Source organism: Styela clava, chromosome 10 (genome assembly GCF_964204865.1).
Source record: "Styela clava chromosome 10, kaStyClav1.hap1.2, whole genome shotgun sequence".
Lineage (NCBI taxonomy): Eukaryota > Metazoa > Chordata > Ascidiacea > Stolidobranchia > Styelidae > Styela > Styela clava.
Genome location: NC_135259.1, coordinates 6,195,607 through 6,212,100, shown reverse-complemented (window position 1 = coordinate 6,212,100; position 16,494 = coordinate 6,195,607). Strand labels below are relative to the sequence as shown.

The following is a 16,494-nucleotide window of genomic DNA, read 5'->3' as shown; positions in this document are numbered from 1 at the left end:
TTTAAATACTGAACCAGCGGCAGTTAAGTCGAACGATATGTAATAATAAAGTAATTGAGGTCGGTATCACGTGGTTGCTAACCTACTTAGTTCTTTATAATCCTAATTGCAGCGTAATAATTTCTTGTCAAAAAAAAGCACCGATTTACTGATTATCATATATCCGAACCGGTGTTTCAAAACCCAACCTACCAATGGTTGACTTTCCGAATTTGACCCCGTCAATTTTATCCTTGATTTGTCTTCAAATTTCTGCTTCTTTTTTCAATAGTCCATATTTGTATATAAATAGAAAACAAAATAGGAATAATATTATATATATATTGAAAAAATGAAAATAAAATAGCTAGACGAATATTTATTCCGATTGGCAGTGTAGAGACCCAATATCTTGATCCAAATGCAGCATTCCGCGTGCTGAAGATTGCAAGATCTGTTTATAATAGGCACTCATTTTTGACACAGCAAGTTCGAACGGCAAACTCAACCAGAAGTTAACAATATAACAATAAATTAATCATCTATTATAATAACTTCTTCATTCTGCTTTTAAACGTTATAACTTTCCAAAAAAGTACGCGCATTTTCGAATCGAGCGCGAACGCTTCGGTCGAGTCGACAGCCCGCCGTACTGCTTAGGCGCAGCGAGAGAGAATTTCGAGAGCGGGTCAGTGCGGATGACGTAACTCCAGCTGTTTTAATAAAACAAACGGCTTGGCGCCGGCGCGAGGTTTTTGCTGTTGCGCGCTCTTTCGGCGCTGGATTCTCTGTCCATATTTTCGTTCTGTTTTGAGAAGGAGGCGTTCGTGGATGTGTGAAATTGGACATAAAGTTGACTACACACCAAGCTATAGGTGAGAGTTTTTTTTTACTTCCTCGTGTTCCAATGAGTTTTAATTTAGAGAACTACACTTGAACTGGCCGTTTGGCGGGAGTTGTCTACCGTCAGACCGTTTGATGGTCTGTGCAAAATTTCTTGCTTGGGATGATTTCAATACTGCAATATCCTTAGCCTTGTTTTATTTAAGCTGCTATTATTTAGATGTTCATAAACCTAAATTGGCTTGAAAGTTAACATAATCTACTTTGAGGTTTATCTTTATCAGCTTTCTGCAGTCCCGATGACCAATTACTACATTCGGTATATTGTCTACCAGTAGGTACTGCAGCATTCTATACAACTGTACAAGTCTGCAGATACATATGTAAATAACAAAAGCAACTTCCTCAATGGCAGCATGGTCAATTTATTGCACAGCTGCATGAATTGCGCAAGCCTAGCGAATGGCCGGTGTGAGAGATCCACCTGCTGACTTGTTTGCCTGTTAATTTAGTAATTGGCCAAGCTCAATACTGACATCTTTCAGTCTGCATACAGGCATATGCTGATATGGCAGTACAATAGACAGATAGGCCATCTATAGCAATATAGTCAGGGCTGCAGTGTGTCTTTAAAATCTGTTACGGTACCTCTGGTGAGCGATTTATTTATTTTTTCTTGTAATATCCAATTTCATGAATTTTTGTTTTTTCAGTCTGTTCATTTTTCTGTATGAACAAAATTTTTACAAGCAGAATTCTGTAAAAACAAACTTGCTGCTCATCTAAACCTCCAATATGAAAAGCTGCAGGTAAATTATTCATTATCATTGCTTCTCATTTCAGCATTTTGAATGTGCATGTATTGCATATGATTAGTCAGAATTAAGATTTTTGAAAAGCATCTTTTTAAACAATGTAACATTGTTTTGCTTTAGTTTTTTTAGATGTTAGAATTGTGTTTCTGTATACAGCGTTTCTGCTTACTGACCAAAACTACTATTATTAGGTTTCAATGCACAGAAATCTTTTTTGACCATTTATGCCATATCTCAGTATCTGTATATCGTTTTATATAATAATTGTTCTCCCTTTGCACAAGTCTCCCACCTCTGCACCTGCAGTATTTTGACTTAAACTGGTATCTACCCGGCTTGGCGGTGTGGCGCATCTAAACATTAGGAATATGCTTGCCACCACACCTCTGATTACCCTGCGTGGGTTCGCAGGTTCAAATCTCATGTAGGGATGGATGGTTATGTGCGAGAGGATTGCTGGACTCCTCTCCGCTGTAGGGTTGTTCCAGTAACCGCTGGTCGGTTACGGCTTCCTCCACCATCAAGTCCATGCTGCGGGAAACAAATAACTGGCTAACTAACCCCATACCCGACATGGACTGGTAACTGGACGAGAGGTCGTCGTTCGCCATATGATCAAGCCGCCTTATCGACTTTTCTCTCCCCGAGATAAATATGTTGATCCTATCCTACAACCACTGCAAATGTTATCAATTGATAATGATTTTGGAGTTATCTTCTTACAGTCTTACCTGTTAGCTTTTCAATGATAGCTTATTATTAACCTTCATACTAATAACCTTACTTTGTGTAGCACTAGCTCTTCTACAGGTCATATTGTGCAAAAATAGAATGCCTCAATGATCCATTTCAGCCTAGAATTGCCTGAGTTAAAATTTTATCTGTAAACTATGTAACTTCTTGATATTAGGTCATCTGGGTTATACAACAAGTTTCCTTTTCAATATATCTTTATTGTATTTTAAGCATTAAGAGATTACTAAACCTCGCTAAACAAAACAATTCACTGTAAACAGGAGTGAGTCTATAACAAATTGTTTTATATCATTAGATTGGATTCTAGAAACGCCTAAACAAAATTAATACCAGGAGGTATGATTGGAAAACCAAAAAATTGAATTTTATACACATGTCTGAATTGTATAATAACAGGGTGATCCAAAAATGGAACCCCTTAATTTCTCATTAATTGGAGTAAATTTATTCAACGCTTCTGTCTGTGTATAACTGTACCTGAAAATTTAGTAATCTAAACTTTGCGCAAAAGTTTTTTTCTCTGCAGAATATGTTAGAAATGACCTGGGTTCTGTTTCTTGTCCTGTACCTGAATCATAACCTGGTAATCCCCTTTTCATTAAACTTTAACCATTGACTGAATTTCACTTATATTTTACTGAACTCAGGAATTCAACTAAATTGAAACTGGAATCCAAACCTCTCCAACAGATCAACTCACGGAAACGACACAGATCGGATGAAGATTCTCTATGCAAATCTATTGAAAAAAGTTCAAAAAATGAGCGAGAGACTCCTAAAGCAAAGCGTGTTATGCATTCTCAAACAAAGGATTCACCTGTATTAGCAAAACAGGTTAGAAATTTTTCAAAACCATATGATTTGAAGAAATAGTAAAAAAAATTGGTTGACCTACGAGAGATTTTGAAAAATCACTCTGATCTTTTCAAAGGCTATACCAAAAAATGGGTAGTCCGAAGTCTAAACAAAAAACACTTATTAGCAAGCATACGATTTGCTATTCAGCATGAAACACATTATCATTAGCACAATTTTCTAACTGTAGATGAACCTAATTACATAAGAAAGGTTTTTTCGTTAGTGCAAGGGTTGGGAGGAGTTTTTTTTACCAAAAGTCAGAGCACCCTTTTTCTTATCACCCAGCGACCAGTTTTCACCCAGATTATGTCTTTCATTTCTTCAGTAGTCACTAGTCACTGATATTTACCTATTGTTTTGTTTAAATCAACCAATGACTCGTTGGCCAAATTTGTAAAGTTGGTATTAAAGCTGTTATGGAGGATCTCTATGTTGTCAGCGTAACTAAACTTCCTACATTTGCAGGGATTTAGGACTAGCAAATACTTTTTGGATTAGTTGTTCAGTATTGACATTGCGTACATACTTTGTTAAATTAGAGATGAGTTTTATATTTTTTTTTAAATATTATTTATCACAGAACTACCTCCAAGAAGATGTTGATAAAGAATTACAGAGTTTTCTCACTCCTGCCAAAGATGATCAAACAGATGCCGAGTACGATGATGTGATTGATGTGAGCAAAAGTAAAATGGATGAAAACAAGAAAGTCTCACAATATCGATTCCGAAATATGATGGTCACTGAACTACCATGTTTGCCACTAAAGTCACCTTTACCTGAGCTCAGGTATGATTTTTCATAATTCGGAATATTCAAATATTTATGGCTACCGTACTGGTGCTTAAATTCTCCCACAACTTTAGCGATATGGTTTCAGCATAGAATTTTATGAAAAATCTGGGTACTCCCGAAGTACGTGAACCAGGGTTAGGGCATAATTTTTCTTCCAATTTTCTTTATTTTAGTTTTTTTACGAGTACGGGGACTAGCCAAGTAACTCCCGTAGTATTTGGTTCATCTTGGTTCACATACTTCGGGTGTACCAAAATCTGATAGAGAGTGAAAGCAGGAGTCGACCAGAAAATACCTTGATTTCCAGCCTTATTATCTCATACGATGCGTATTCATGCTTATCCATGTAGTAGAATAATAAAAGTATATGTTAGTTTATCACTATCTTCATAGATTTTTCTGCTCTCCCGGGTCAAAATAATTTTCTTCCTCACACTATTTTGATATATAGGATATTTGATTTTTATTTCAATGCAAGTTTATATACAATTTCCTATATATGATATTCAGGACATTAGGTATATATGGAGTGGTGGTTTATTAGATAAAGTAGGTGCCACCTGGTTGAAATTTCTCTGGAATTATGGGTGCTGTGATAGCCTAGCGATAAAATTGTTAGAACTAACTGTATTGGCATTTCAGATTACACAGCCCTGGTTCAAATCCCATGCATACATCTCATCCCTCACCCAGGGTATAATAAATTGGGTAGGCAATGCTGGACCAGAAGTCCAGAAGTATTCTGGTTTTGAATAATAGTGGCTCCTTACATAGATATCTGTTAGATGTCTGTGGCTGCTTCTATAGGGCCTGGTTTGGGGCGAAAAGCCTGAATAGCATTGTATAAAAAATTTCATGTCATGCTTGAATCTTAATTAAAACAAAACATATCTATGAGTTTCGCGTGTGCCTAACTTAAGCATTATGATTGTAATCAGTTGTTTGTGCAAGAGACATTTTACACCAGTATGCACTAAATTTGGTATTAAATATTTTTAAATAAATTTGCACTAAGTATTGATACTTCATTCGAATAGCTGTTTTTTTTTCAAACAGAATATGGATTTTGTACCGAAAGCCTAAATATTTTGAATTGAACCACATTGTAGAAAAAATTACAATTGTAAGGCTGTCTTATATGCTAAATAAATATGAAGGTGCCTCTTATGATGTCATTGATGATGAAAATTATTATTATTTAACTTCATTATGTTCCACGTGGCTACTTCATAGAATGGTGATAGTGTTATAATGATCAAATTTTCACTCATTGTCTAGCTTTTTTCGAAATGCGAATAACCCACCAAATCTACTGAGAAAAGAACTTTTTTGCATACTTTTTTGCTTGTGGCTATTTAGGAATGTTTTGATTTGTTGTGATTGCATCTTTTAACTCAGATTAATCACTTTTTGTGGGCAATTGCTTTGATTTTGCCTCATATGCAAGCGATTTACCCAATTGCACAATCATTTCCATAATACAATAATCGGCCATGGATGTTGCTTGCGTCAAATTATGGCATGGACTCTTATTTGCTTAGTTTCGGGATGGATTTACTTTGTATCTTGCTTGGCTGCAGCTTTTCTCTGTTTGTACTTTCGCGCGTTTACTCGGTTGCGACACCTCGCGCACGTGAATTATTTTGTCACTGTACACTGGGGGTCGCAACAGAGTGAGAAATTCGTTATTTGAGCCTCGGTGGGTTTTCAGGTGTCAAAATTTTGAACATACCAAAAACTCGGTTACATTTATTATTACGACGCTTGCGGTGATAATTTGGTAAAGCCATCAAACTTAATTGATTTGACAATGAGTTGAAATAAATACGAATTTAGAGCGTCAATTTCATCTGGTTGTTTTTAATGAGCGCTATATAATTTTGCTATTGGTAACCAGTTATGATTGTGACGCGGGTATTCAATATTTACTGGGTAAGCAAGCTGCATTAATAAAAAATCAATAGTAATTTTTTTGATATACTTGAGCGGTGTGAAAACTCAACCTTAAAAATTAGGCTCCACTTCCGCTTGTAACAAAATCGCAGGAAATCGGCTTCCTGCTAAGTACGCTAAATGATCGACGCTAAATAGGACATAGACTTATTTATTAATTGATAATGATATTCCTGAAACTTTCTAATCAGAATGAATAATTATCTTCATTTATTCATCGGGGGTTGGCATCAATTGTCGACTATATTCCACATTGTGATTCTCAATAGAGCACGCAAATTTAAATATGCCATAAAACAGTTAAGCGTTCGCTCGGCAGGTGGTATCAAGGAATGTATTAAACTACCGGTCCTTTCTAGTATACTTATTACTTCAGGTATGTATGTGTCCATTGCCAAAACGATGCATGAACGACATAGTAGTAGTAAAAAGACAAATACGAGTAATATATAAGTCATTTTTCAATGACGAAATAGCTAGCAAGAATATTTGTGAGCTCTCCTCAATTTATATCTTCTTTTGTCTAAAGCAGGTTAGACTATGGTCGAACGAAGGCTTGATAATATACTTACTATTTCGTGGAAAGAGATTATGTTATTCTTATTCAACGTTTGTTCAGCCACCAGCGTTAACCTTTGGCTGTAATTGCATATAAATACCTTTATCGAGTAATAACCTCGTTTGACACGGCCTTTGCAGTCGCATCTTATATCGCATTTCTTTGTTTTTTATTCCATTTATTAATGGACGCAAAATGCCGCGTATGGATAATAACGGTACAGGAAATCGGAAGACTTTTCTTGTCCGTTTCAGATCATTGTCTACATCACAGGTTCCAGCTGCACAATTTCAACACTGAAAACCATAGTGTATTTGGCTGAAAAAAAGCACCAATTAGAAATTTAATGTCATCCACCATATTAGGGGGCTTTCCTGATCTAGTGACGGAAATTGCAGGGAAATTAGCGTCATTTGCAACGAGCAGATGTCAAAAATCCCGGACAGTGCAAACTTCCGCTGTAGTTTCTCTCTCACACGAAAAGTGCCGCCCACTCGAATTGATCTGAAATTATTGGCTAATTATGACCCTCATCCTCTCGAAGGACATTCAAAGCGAAGGGACCTTCTGTCAGGCACGCGTTTGCCCTGAAGGACTGAAGAAATTGAAATTCGGAAACAGCGTAACCGATTGAAACACGATGCAGTTAATTTAAATAAACTCATCTGAAAGACATCATATCCGTTTCCTCTCAAACGCCGATAGAGATTTTCTAACATTGACCAGGCCATGTTCATCATTACGCTCTCTTCGGACCCGACTTGCCCACCTTTAAAAAAAAAAAAGGTAAAATAATGATAAATGAAGACCAAAGAAAAATCACTTAACAACTATGTTTCGTTTTCTTGCCTACGGATACCACATGCCCATTTAGCGTTATCTCATTTAAAATCTTAAATCGGCTTTTATTTCTGTAATTTATTCACAAGCGATCGCGGTACATTTGGTGAAGTTTTACAGCCAATGTCATTTATATACCGGTATCATGTATATGAAATACGCTGGGTATGTTCTGTTGAATATGCGAAAGCTTTGAAAGTGTCTAGCTGTGAAATTATGCAAAAATATACTTCATGTAGCCAAGCAACATTTAATTTCCGCCCGAATTTTCTTATTGAATCAATCGAGAGTGATTTAAAATATTTCACTTTCAAGGAAGCGAACGTCTTTGAAATAAAAATTATAGTGTGAGAAATTTAAACTTCCGTTTATGGAAGTCAATCCTCATTGTCGTACATTTTTGCAATTGTATTCTACAATTAAAACTTGTTACGTTTACAATGGGTAACTAAATAAAACGTTGGGATTTAACTCTGATGTCATTGTGTAGCGAACAACGTTCACCTACGGCCGTTAAAGCGACGTCATGTCGTCGAGAATACGTGTTTTGTGGTAATGGTGTTCACTTTTTGATTTTATTTCAATGAAAGTTTGCTTTGGACCTCGGGGAAACTTGCATGGGAACACAGAGATTCTGCAGTTTGGACGTGAAGTATTATCCTCGTCCATGCTATAGTAAAACATAATATCGTGGATATATATTACTTATCTCTGGGCTTTCTTTGGTCTCTGATGGTTTATTATTTTTGGTCAGAATTCTGGATGGAATAGATGTTCACACACCTGTGTTTCATTGTTTGGGTAGGACCTTTAACGGTCGTCTGCTACGTCGTCTCTCTCGCCCTTATAGCTTACTTACTTTTTGTTGTTATCAGTTTCCATTTCATCTCGATGTGTACTTACGTTCGAAGACGGTTGTCCTTGTCCAGACTAGCCTTAGCTCGACCTCATAAAAGTTTTAGTAAACACCTTTCCTAGAGGCTCATGATACCACATATCGTTATATACAACCGTTTGTTTCATACGGTTCGTATGGGCTCAAAGAGAAGGCAGTTTTGAAAAAAAAATTCTCTTAGGCATCCTTCACATAATCATGTCCTACGTGGGGTGGTTCGTCGTCGCATCAAAATATATGCAATCTTGATTGTCGAATGATATATAATTTTAATTACGTATGTTTTCTATCTCAATGACGCTCTAATCTTGTTCGCGTTAACTTTACTGCTAAGCCCACTTACAGACGACATTTGTCTTATCTTATTGTCCGGACAGGCATGCTTATTCTATCATCGATAATCGTTCGAAAGTTATGTTTACTTTAACAGCTTATCTTTGCGATTTATAATTGTATACATTTGTGATTGTAGCCGTAGGCCTGCTCAAGGATCCCATTTTGTAATTGTTGGTGAGATGTCAAAAGCGTTTCTTATGATAAAATTGTATTCCCATATACCAAGTTATTGCTATTAGGACCATTCTGAGGAAAAGTATCATGGTGAAATTCGAGGCTATCGCAAAATCCGGTAAATTTTAACCCGTCGCTTTGTCTCAAACCACTTTACTTTTGTAGAAGTTGAAATGAGTTGAAAAATTAACGAAGCCGTGTGGAAACTACAGGCCGCCATGGATATCTTAATTCTTAATTTTAGCAGAATAACTGATTTTAGTATTCCGGTGGTATATCAGTCGCAGAACTATTATTATATATTTTGACGCAGGTCCATTTAAATTTTTTATGATTTTTGTTTGACTCAATTTCCCAACTTGAAGCTGTTCTTTGTAAGTCGTGATATAATACACTTGGTTAGCGCACTATACTTGTTGCCGTTGTGAATAAATAAATCTAATATTTTGTTCAATACAGAGCATTATTGCAATCGTTTCACGGAAAAAATCATGATTGTTAAATTTTTAATAATAGAAGTACTTATACTAAGACGATAGTGATGATAAAATACACCATGGAACCTCCTATCCAAATATTTAACATCGACCGTTTAAATGCCCCGTTTACTTTTTCTCGAGCGTAATAAGGCATGAAATGAAGAAGAATCATATTCACGTCGACAACTTGTAGCTTTTACGACGAACAGGCAAGCCGGAATTTACTTTTCATAGTCGTCGCGCTTTTGTATTTATTCAGGTAACTAAAAACCGCATTTCCTTTGACGATGTGGAATTTTGGCGCATGGGTGATTTACGCTTAACCAAACATTGTTTCTTGGCTTACGCCTGGCCTTCCTTGGCCCATAATAAGTAAAATTAACTATCAATTGTTGTTCAGAGGCGCTTTACTCTCAAAATTACTTTTCGGTTGAACTTTTATTTGTTCTGTAGCCCACTCAGAGACGTATTTCATTGAAGGCGGTTATTCTTTTGTCATTTCGTCACCGAGGAAAGTGTTTTCTTCTCGATATCGGCCTTACATGATCGAGGCTTAAGTCGAGATAATAAACAAACGACGGGCACGAACGATCCGAGAAAAAAGGATATCGAACGCCAATAAAGAGATAAAGCCACTTAACACAGCGGACGAAATAATCGCTAAATTGTCATCCGCATTTTTTCTTTTTTATTTGTCGCCCTTTTAAGCGAACGACATCTACATTCTGAATCATCTTTTAGTTTTGCAGTATTGGTCAGCGTAAAACCATAAACTGATTTAAATACAAGATTATTTGCAAGATTCAGTTATTAGAAAAGCAGTCTTAACGTTTTGAATTTGTGGATTTATTTTTCATTGCAATCATGATTATGCAAAAGAACGTTTACGTCAAAAGTGCAACCGAAAGCTTTCAGCTTCAAAGGTATATTTAGACTTGGTGTCATATTACCTACTATTAGACTATTTCAATAAACAGATAAAACATCGGTGTATCTATTGCGCCAAACTAAGACTGTTTTCGGAACGGTAATCTAGAAAATTTTTAACCACGGTTCTAGTAAATAGTGATAAATTACTGTTCGTATTTCTACATTTATAAATACCAAGTTAGCATATTTTGATGGTTCATGTATCGCTCTGAATACAGTTCGTATTATCGAATTTTCTGAATCAAATACTTTCGGTTACCACGTGTTTAAATGGACCGTGACCGCCGGCACAGACTGGTTGAAATGATACGTCTTTGTTACTGGATTTCGTATCCAATTTAGAGTTGTTTTGCTCGAACGCCTACACATGACGCACGACGAATGCTAGTTGGGTGTCGTCATCCAGCGGTACTTTTGATGTGTGGTCTCGACTCATTTTTAAGTAAATTATCTATATCTTGTGACACACTACTGAAGTGCAAATTTTCAAGTTTTATATTGTCTTTTTCTATTATTTGAGGACTTTATTAATAAATGATATTAAATTTATTTTTTCTTTTACAGTTGGGCCGATTCACAAGACTTATGGAAAGCAATGGTAAACAAAGAAATGAAATATCAATGTGATAATAAATACATGATCAGGCATCCTGATCTTCAACCAAGAATGAGAGCCATCTTAATGGATTGGATGATCGAGGTAATTTTGTACTATTATACTCAAAGGGTAGATTTTTTCACCCCAGATTCTGGAATATCCATTGTTTCACGAAATTCAGAATTTTAAAGAAACCTGTAGTATATTGTACTAATGGGCTAATGGCCACCCCCACTAGTTCTAACTAATTCTAACAATACAATTCCTCTTTAGGTTTGTGAAGTCTACACACTGCATCGAGAAACTTTTTACCTTGCTGTCGACTACATCGACAGATTTTTATCAAGAACAGAAAATATAAGAAAAACACAATTACAATTAGTGGGAATTACAGCTTTATTTATCGCAGCAAAATTAGAGGTTTGTAGATTTATATCAAATGTAGACATGAATTTTTTATTTTTCGATTGGGAACCTTGCTTTCAAAGAGACTTGATTAGAATAATATGTCTTGTATATTTATCTAACTATTATTTTCTTTTTATTCCAGGAAATCTACCCGCCTAAGCTTGCTGACTTTGCCTATGTAACAGATGGTGCTTGTACGGAAGATGAAATTTTAAAATTGGAATTACTTATGTTAAATAAACTCAAATGGGCTCTCTCGCCTGTTACAGTCAACTCATGGCTGAACGTTTACCTGCAAACTGCACATCTTTCATTTATCGCAAATGCATCAAATACTTTTATATTGCCGCAGTATCCACAGCATACTTTTGTCCATGTCGCGCAGGTGAGAGCTTCTTCAATTTTAAAAAAGGTTGTCCTTTTAATGTTTATAATAAAAGAGAAAAACGAAACTAGCCATTTTTCACCCTTCGGGCAACAAAACAAGTTTTGACCAAATTTACAGAGGTTAGACTCTATTCCGAATATAAGACTCAACTTGAGTGCACATAACCTCTAGGCTTAGTAATCTTCTCATATCTTCTGATCTTGATCTCATATTATTGATAAAATGCTACAGCCATCCTATTTCAATGTATTACTAACATTCTATTCTTTGTTTTTAGCTGACTGATTTATGTATATTGGATATGGAAAGTTTAGAATTTTCATCAGGAGTTATAGCAGCATCAGCACTTTATCATTTCTCATCTTGTGAACTTGCTACACATGTGTCCGGTTATGAATACAAAGATTTAGCTAAGGTAAGTCATTCTCAGATTGTATGCTTAGCAATAATATAAAGATTATGTTCACAATGTTATATTATGTTGAGTAATATGTTCACAATGTTACAATCCTCGTATTTTTTAACCTAAAATTTGCTTGATACTATTTCCTTTGGTAAATTTCTCTTTTTTTCTTAACAGTGTATTCATTGGATGGCACCATTTGCAATGACTGTGCGAGATACCGGTCTTCAACCAGTAAAAGAATTTGCAAAAGTTGAAAAATCTGATGCACACAATATTCAAACTCATTCTAATGATATTGCGGCACTGGTAAGATTTTTACTATTTTTAAGTTTGGTAAAATACTATGATACAATTTGCAATTTCAACTGAATACGTATTAATAATTTTGATTTCAACCTATTTTCGTCTCTTCAAATTCGAAATTCTAGTATATTTACATTCTTCTCTTTTATAGGATATGGTATATGAAAGAAGGTCACAGCATTTGACAGTATGTTCGTCGCCAACAGAAATTGCAGGAATTATAACTCCACCTAAAAGCAGTCAAAAACCTATGATAATCGACTCATCTCATGCGAAACGTGCCGGAGTAGGACACTGTTGAGTGTTTCGAGGACTGCCCTAACGATGTGGGCAAAAGTTCTAATCGCGTGACCGTCAACGCATTGTGCGAAAATTACAAGGTGTGCCCAAAGGTTTTGCGGAATAACCCAGAAAATCAGCTCCTATCCCATCAATGATGATGTTAAATGTGATGCTGGCTAGAGTCGCTTTGCCTGCTTGAAAATCTTCACCACTGTGATGGATTATGGTTGTACAAACTGGGTAGGGCTGTAATGGTAAGACATACTACCATTATTCCCAATGACTAACAGATAGTGAAAAAAAAATTTACAGACTGCTGAAGGAGTCCAATTATAGGGGATAGAGAATGTCCAATATAAACTAAGATAGAGTTGCTTGCGTGAAATAGGCAATGCTTTTAAAAAATGAATTTTTATTATATACAAAGTTTTTTTTGTTATGATGCGATATTAGCATAAAAAGTTTAAAAAAAATTTTTGTATTTTTTTTTTCAATTTTATTTTCCTGTTCAAATTTGTTTTCTATGGTGCAAGATATTTATGCTACTACAAATGTTTTTTTTAATAAGTCCAGTAATATAGTTATGAATTTTAATGCATACTTATGAACTCGCAACAAAATTGCAACACTTGGTGCATTGCTCATTTTATGTCATCATAGCTCATTTTTCTTGTCTTGTCTCTCTATCTCCCTCTCTCTCTCTTGTAAGTGATTATTTTGTTCGTTTCATTTGGTGATGGCAATCCTAAAAATGAAAATGAAATATTGAAACATCTCAACAACAGATATATACTGAATTCGGTGCAATTTTGTTAGTTCCACCAATTTGAATCTCAAAATTCTCAAGCGAACCACTTCTTTCTTGAGCATGAACGGATAGTATATTGTGGTAAACATCCAGAGTTGCTTCGGAACAATTTTTTCAAAGTATACTATACTATTCAGTGCACTATTTCCCTCGTTTTATATGTGCTATTTTTGTGTGCCAAGCAGCAATTTTTTGTATTTATGTGCCTCATTTGAAAAATATACCTGTATCTCTGATTAAAATCGTCTTAGGATAATGCTAGTCATTTGCTTGTGGATATGAAATCTGTATGATGATGTAACAGCTGTAATATTATTATTGCTTACATATGCTTTGCTCTGTTAACAAACCTCTTAATATAGGACCAAACAAAAAATAACTTATTCCAATGTTCGTGACCAAACTTTGTTTTACATTTCATAATCATACTTTTACATTCATATTTTATATAGTATTGTTGCGAAGAACATAAACAATGACATAACGAATTCTTATTCAACTCAGTCACAGTATAGCAAGCTATTATTTCCAGACAAGTGGGCAAAGAGGAAATTTAAAAACACCATCCAACCACTAATTCGCTTTTTCAAATGAGTTTTTTCAAACCTATTGTCTTTTGCGCCCTTCCATGGTTGCAGTCCTGAATATGAATCCCGACATTTTTGTACCACAAATGAGGATTATTGTTGATAAATTTTCCACGTTGTCCAGATGAGATAAGCTGTTGGGAACAAGGTTATTCAGATGTTGCTTTCTGATAAATGTCTTGAATATGAATTGTTTCATATTAGTTAACAGCAGTATTTGCCAAGATATATCGTTTTTAAAGATAAACCGTTCTTTCTGTCCAAAAAAATGAAACCAATCAGTTTGTACCCAAACTTAGATATTTTATATGAAATAAACTTTATTGTTCATTTTATGTTTCGTGGCTAAATGGAGGTAAAGAGGCGCGGTTCGATCAGATATGGGTCATAGTATGCGTAATTTTATATGCGAGATTAGTATGCTTCGCAGGATCATTCTAGGAAGACTTCTTCATGTCAGTGATTCTCCAAGTGGCCAAAATGTCTGAAATATCTATCGCGAATTTCCTTGATTTGTATATAAAAACCATTCATGATTCATTTGTGATGTATTAATACCGATTGTCTTCTAATTTGCTGGAATCCGTTTTCCCGTCGTGAGTTAGTAACGAGTCCGTTTAGTTCAGCCACTGACGCTATCAGTTGTCTCACCAACCCGCCAAATATATTCCAATATATCTAAATTCCGCAAGACACTGATGGCCTCTCAATACATTTTGTGAGTTTTAACTCCTATTGCTGCGGAAACCAGACTTGGTCGGAGGATGTATGTTTCGTTAAGTCTATGGCTTCATAACGGCGAACATAATGACACAGGAGTTCGAGAGCACATGGTGCCTGCCTTGTTAAATTTCAATTAATCGATGTTTGATCTTTCCTGCGATATCACGTTGATCTCGTAGCATAAAGATTCGCCATTGTCACAGTTTTGGATATCGCCTGATAAAGAATCTCCTGAGCTCAGTGATAAATCTAAAAAAGGACTGCTAGTTTTTTGTACAACTTTCTCAAGCGAGAAAAGCTTTTCATCGTTATCCCCCATCAAGACCAAACAGAGGAATCTTTTTAAAGTCAACGCTCTATTTCGCCTTGCAGAAACCTCATTAGAACCGCATTCACCACTTATGATACCTGAAGGACAGCGGCAAATTTTTCATTAAATTGGAAAATTCTCAGCTTTTGAATTGCATACTTTTTTCTTAATTACATCGTTTAATTATGTTTTGGGTTTTTGACATTTTGGGTTGATTTTGAAGGTTCGCCGGTCCGCAAAATTAGTTTTTAACTTTCACCGGTCCGCAAACTAAAAAAGGTTGATAACCACTGATAGACTGAAACCTGTTGGATTCGATACCAACATCATCCATGAGGGGCATCATGCTGGGCGGCGATGATGGTGTACTGTATACTGAGTGTAGAAGGAGACACTTGGACCCAAGGTTGCGTAGTGAGGAGAAAACGTGTGATGCAAGCGAGTGAAACAGCGTTTAACTTTCTTATACCCAGTTACAAAGTTAGGTTTTTGGCATTTAGCTGAGTGTCTAAATCATGCGAGTGAAATCAGTCAAATTGTTAGAAAAGATTAGTATTTGAGTAACTGAATTTTTCGAGATGAATGGAAAGTTCGTTCACAAGGGAAGAAAAATAACGAGAAGGTACTGATTAGGTTTTCGTGTATATTGACGAGATAAATTGTGACTTGAGATTGAAGATAGTGTATAAGCAAGTTGTATAAAAATTAAGTGATGTAAAACCAGATGTACGGTCTTCTCATAGTAGAGTGATAAATTGTAGCAATGAATGTTTGAGACCGTTCCAAATGGTTCTACTAGGAAATAATTCCCTAGCCTAGATAAATGATTTTTTCCGAAATTGATTCTTCACGCAGGTAGTAGCCTGCGACGATAATCACAATAATATCTTGTCTCAAGCAGAGATAAGACAATGCACGACGTAATTGAGGCCAAACGCATAATCTATAATGTTTGCATTAATTGTGAGAACCGCCAATTAGTGCATTCTCAGACGATTGCTAAAAACAAAGGCACAATGATCTAAATCTGATATAAAGACGTCATTAAAAAGAGATTACTTACACCTGCGTAATAATAATATGAAAGTTGGTTTGAAAGCTTCTGAACAAAAAGGAAAAGGAAATATCCTGGTGTCAAAAACTTGAATTTCTCTGCAAAGAAGATGTCTGAAAACATTGAGGTCGTTTAGGTATAAATCTCACGCACAAGAGCAACTATGAAGGGAGATGAGAAACGTATTATCAGCCTTTCCTATTAGGTAATAATAATTTTGGCAACTAACGACTGGTATAATCCGATTGACGAAATATTGAATCTATCCAATGATTTGAGAGGTCAGCGTTGTATTTTGCACGCGTTTATGAATAGCTAGCGCCCTCCAATGGTTAGAGCTCATTATTCACATCGCCAAAACCTAGCATGTTGGTACCAAACCAAACCAGTTGTACTTCATTATAGACAGTTGGTC

The 16,494-nt window shown here is 35.7% G+C and overlaps 1 protein-coding gene across 1 annotated transcript; it reads left to right on the top strand.

Annotated features, from left to right (window-relative positions):
• Positions 1-677: 677 nt before the first annotated feature.
• LOC120337270 (G1/S-specific cyclin-E1-like) lies at positions 678-14,327 on the top strand. Its single transcript, XM_039405002.2, has 10 exons — positions 678-854; positions 1,536-1,631; positions 3,041-3,227; positions 3,832-4,040; positions 10,777-10,912; positions 11,084-11,230; positions 11,361-11,603; positions 11,884-12,021; positions 12,187-12,318; positions 12,467-14,327. Exons 2-10 carry the CDS (start codon positions 1,618-1,620, stop codon positions 12,614-12,616), a joined length of 1,356 nt encoding a protein of 451 aa, XP_039260936.2. The 5' UTR covers positions 678-854; positions 1,536-1,617; the 3' UTR covers positions 12,617-14,327.
• The last annotated feature ends 2,167 nt before the right edge of the window (positions 14,328-16,494 follow it).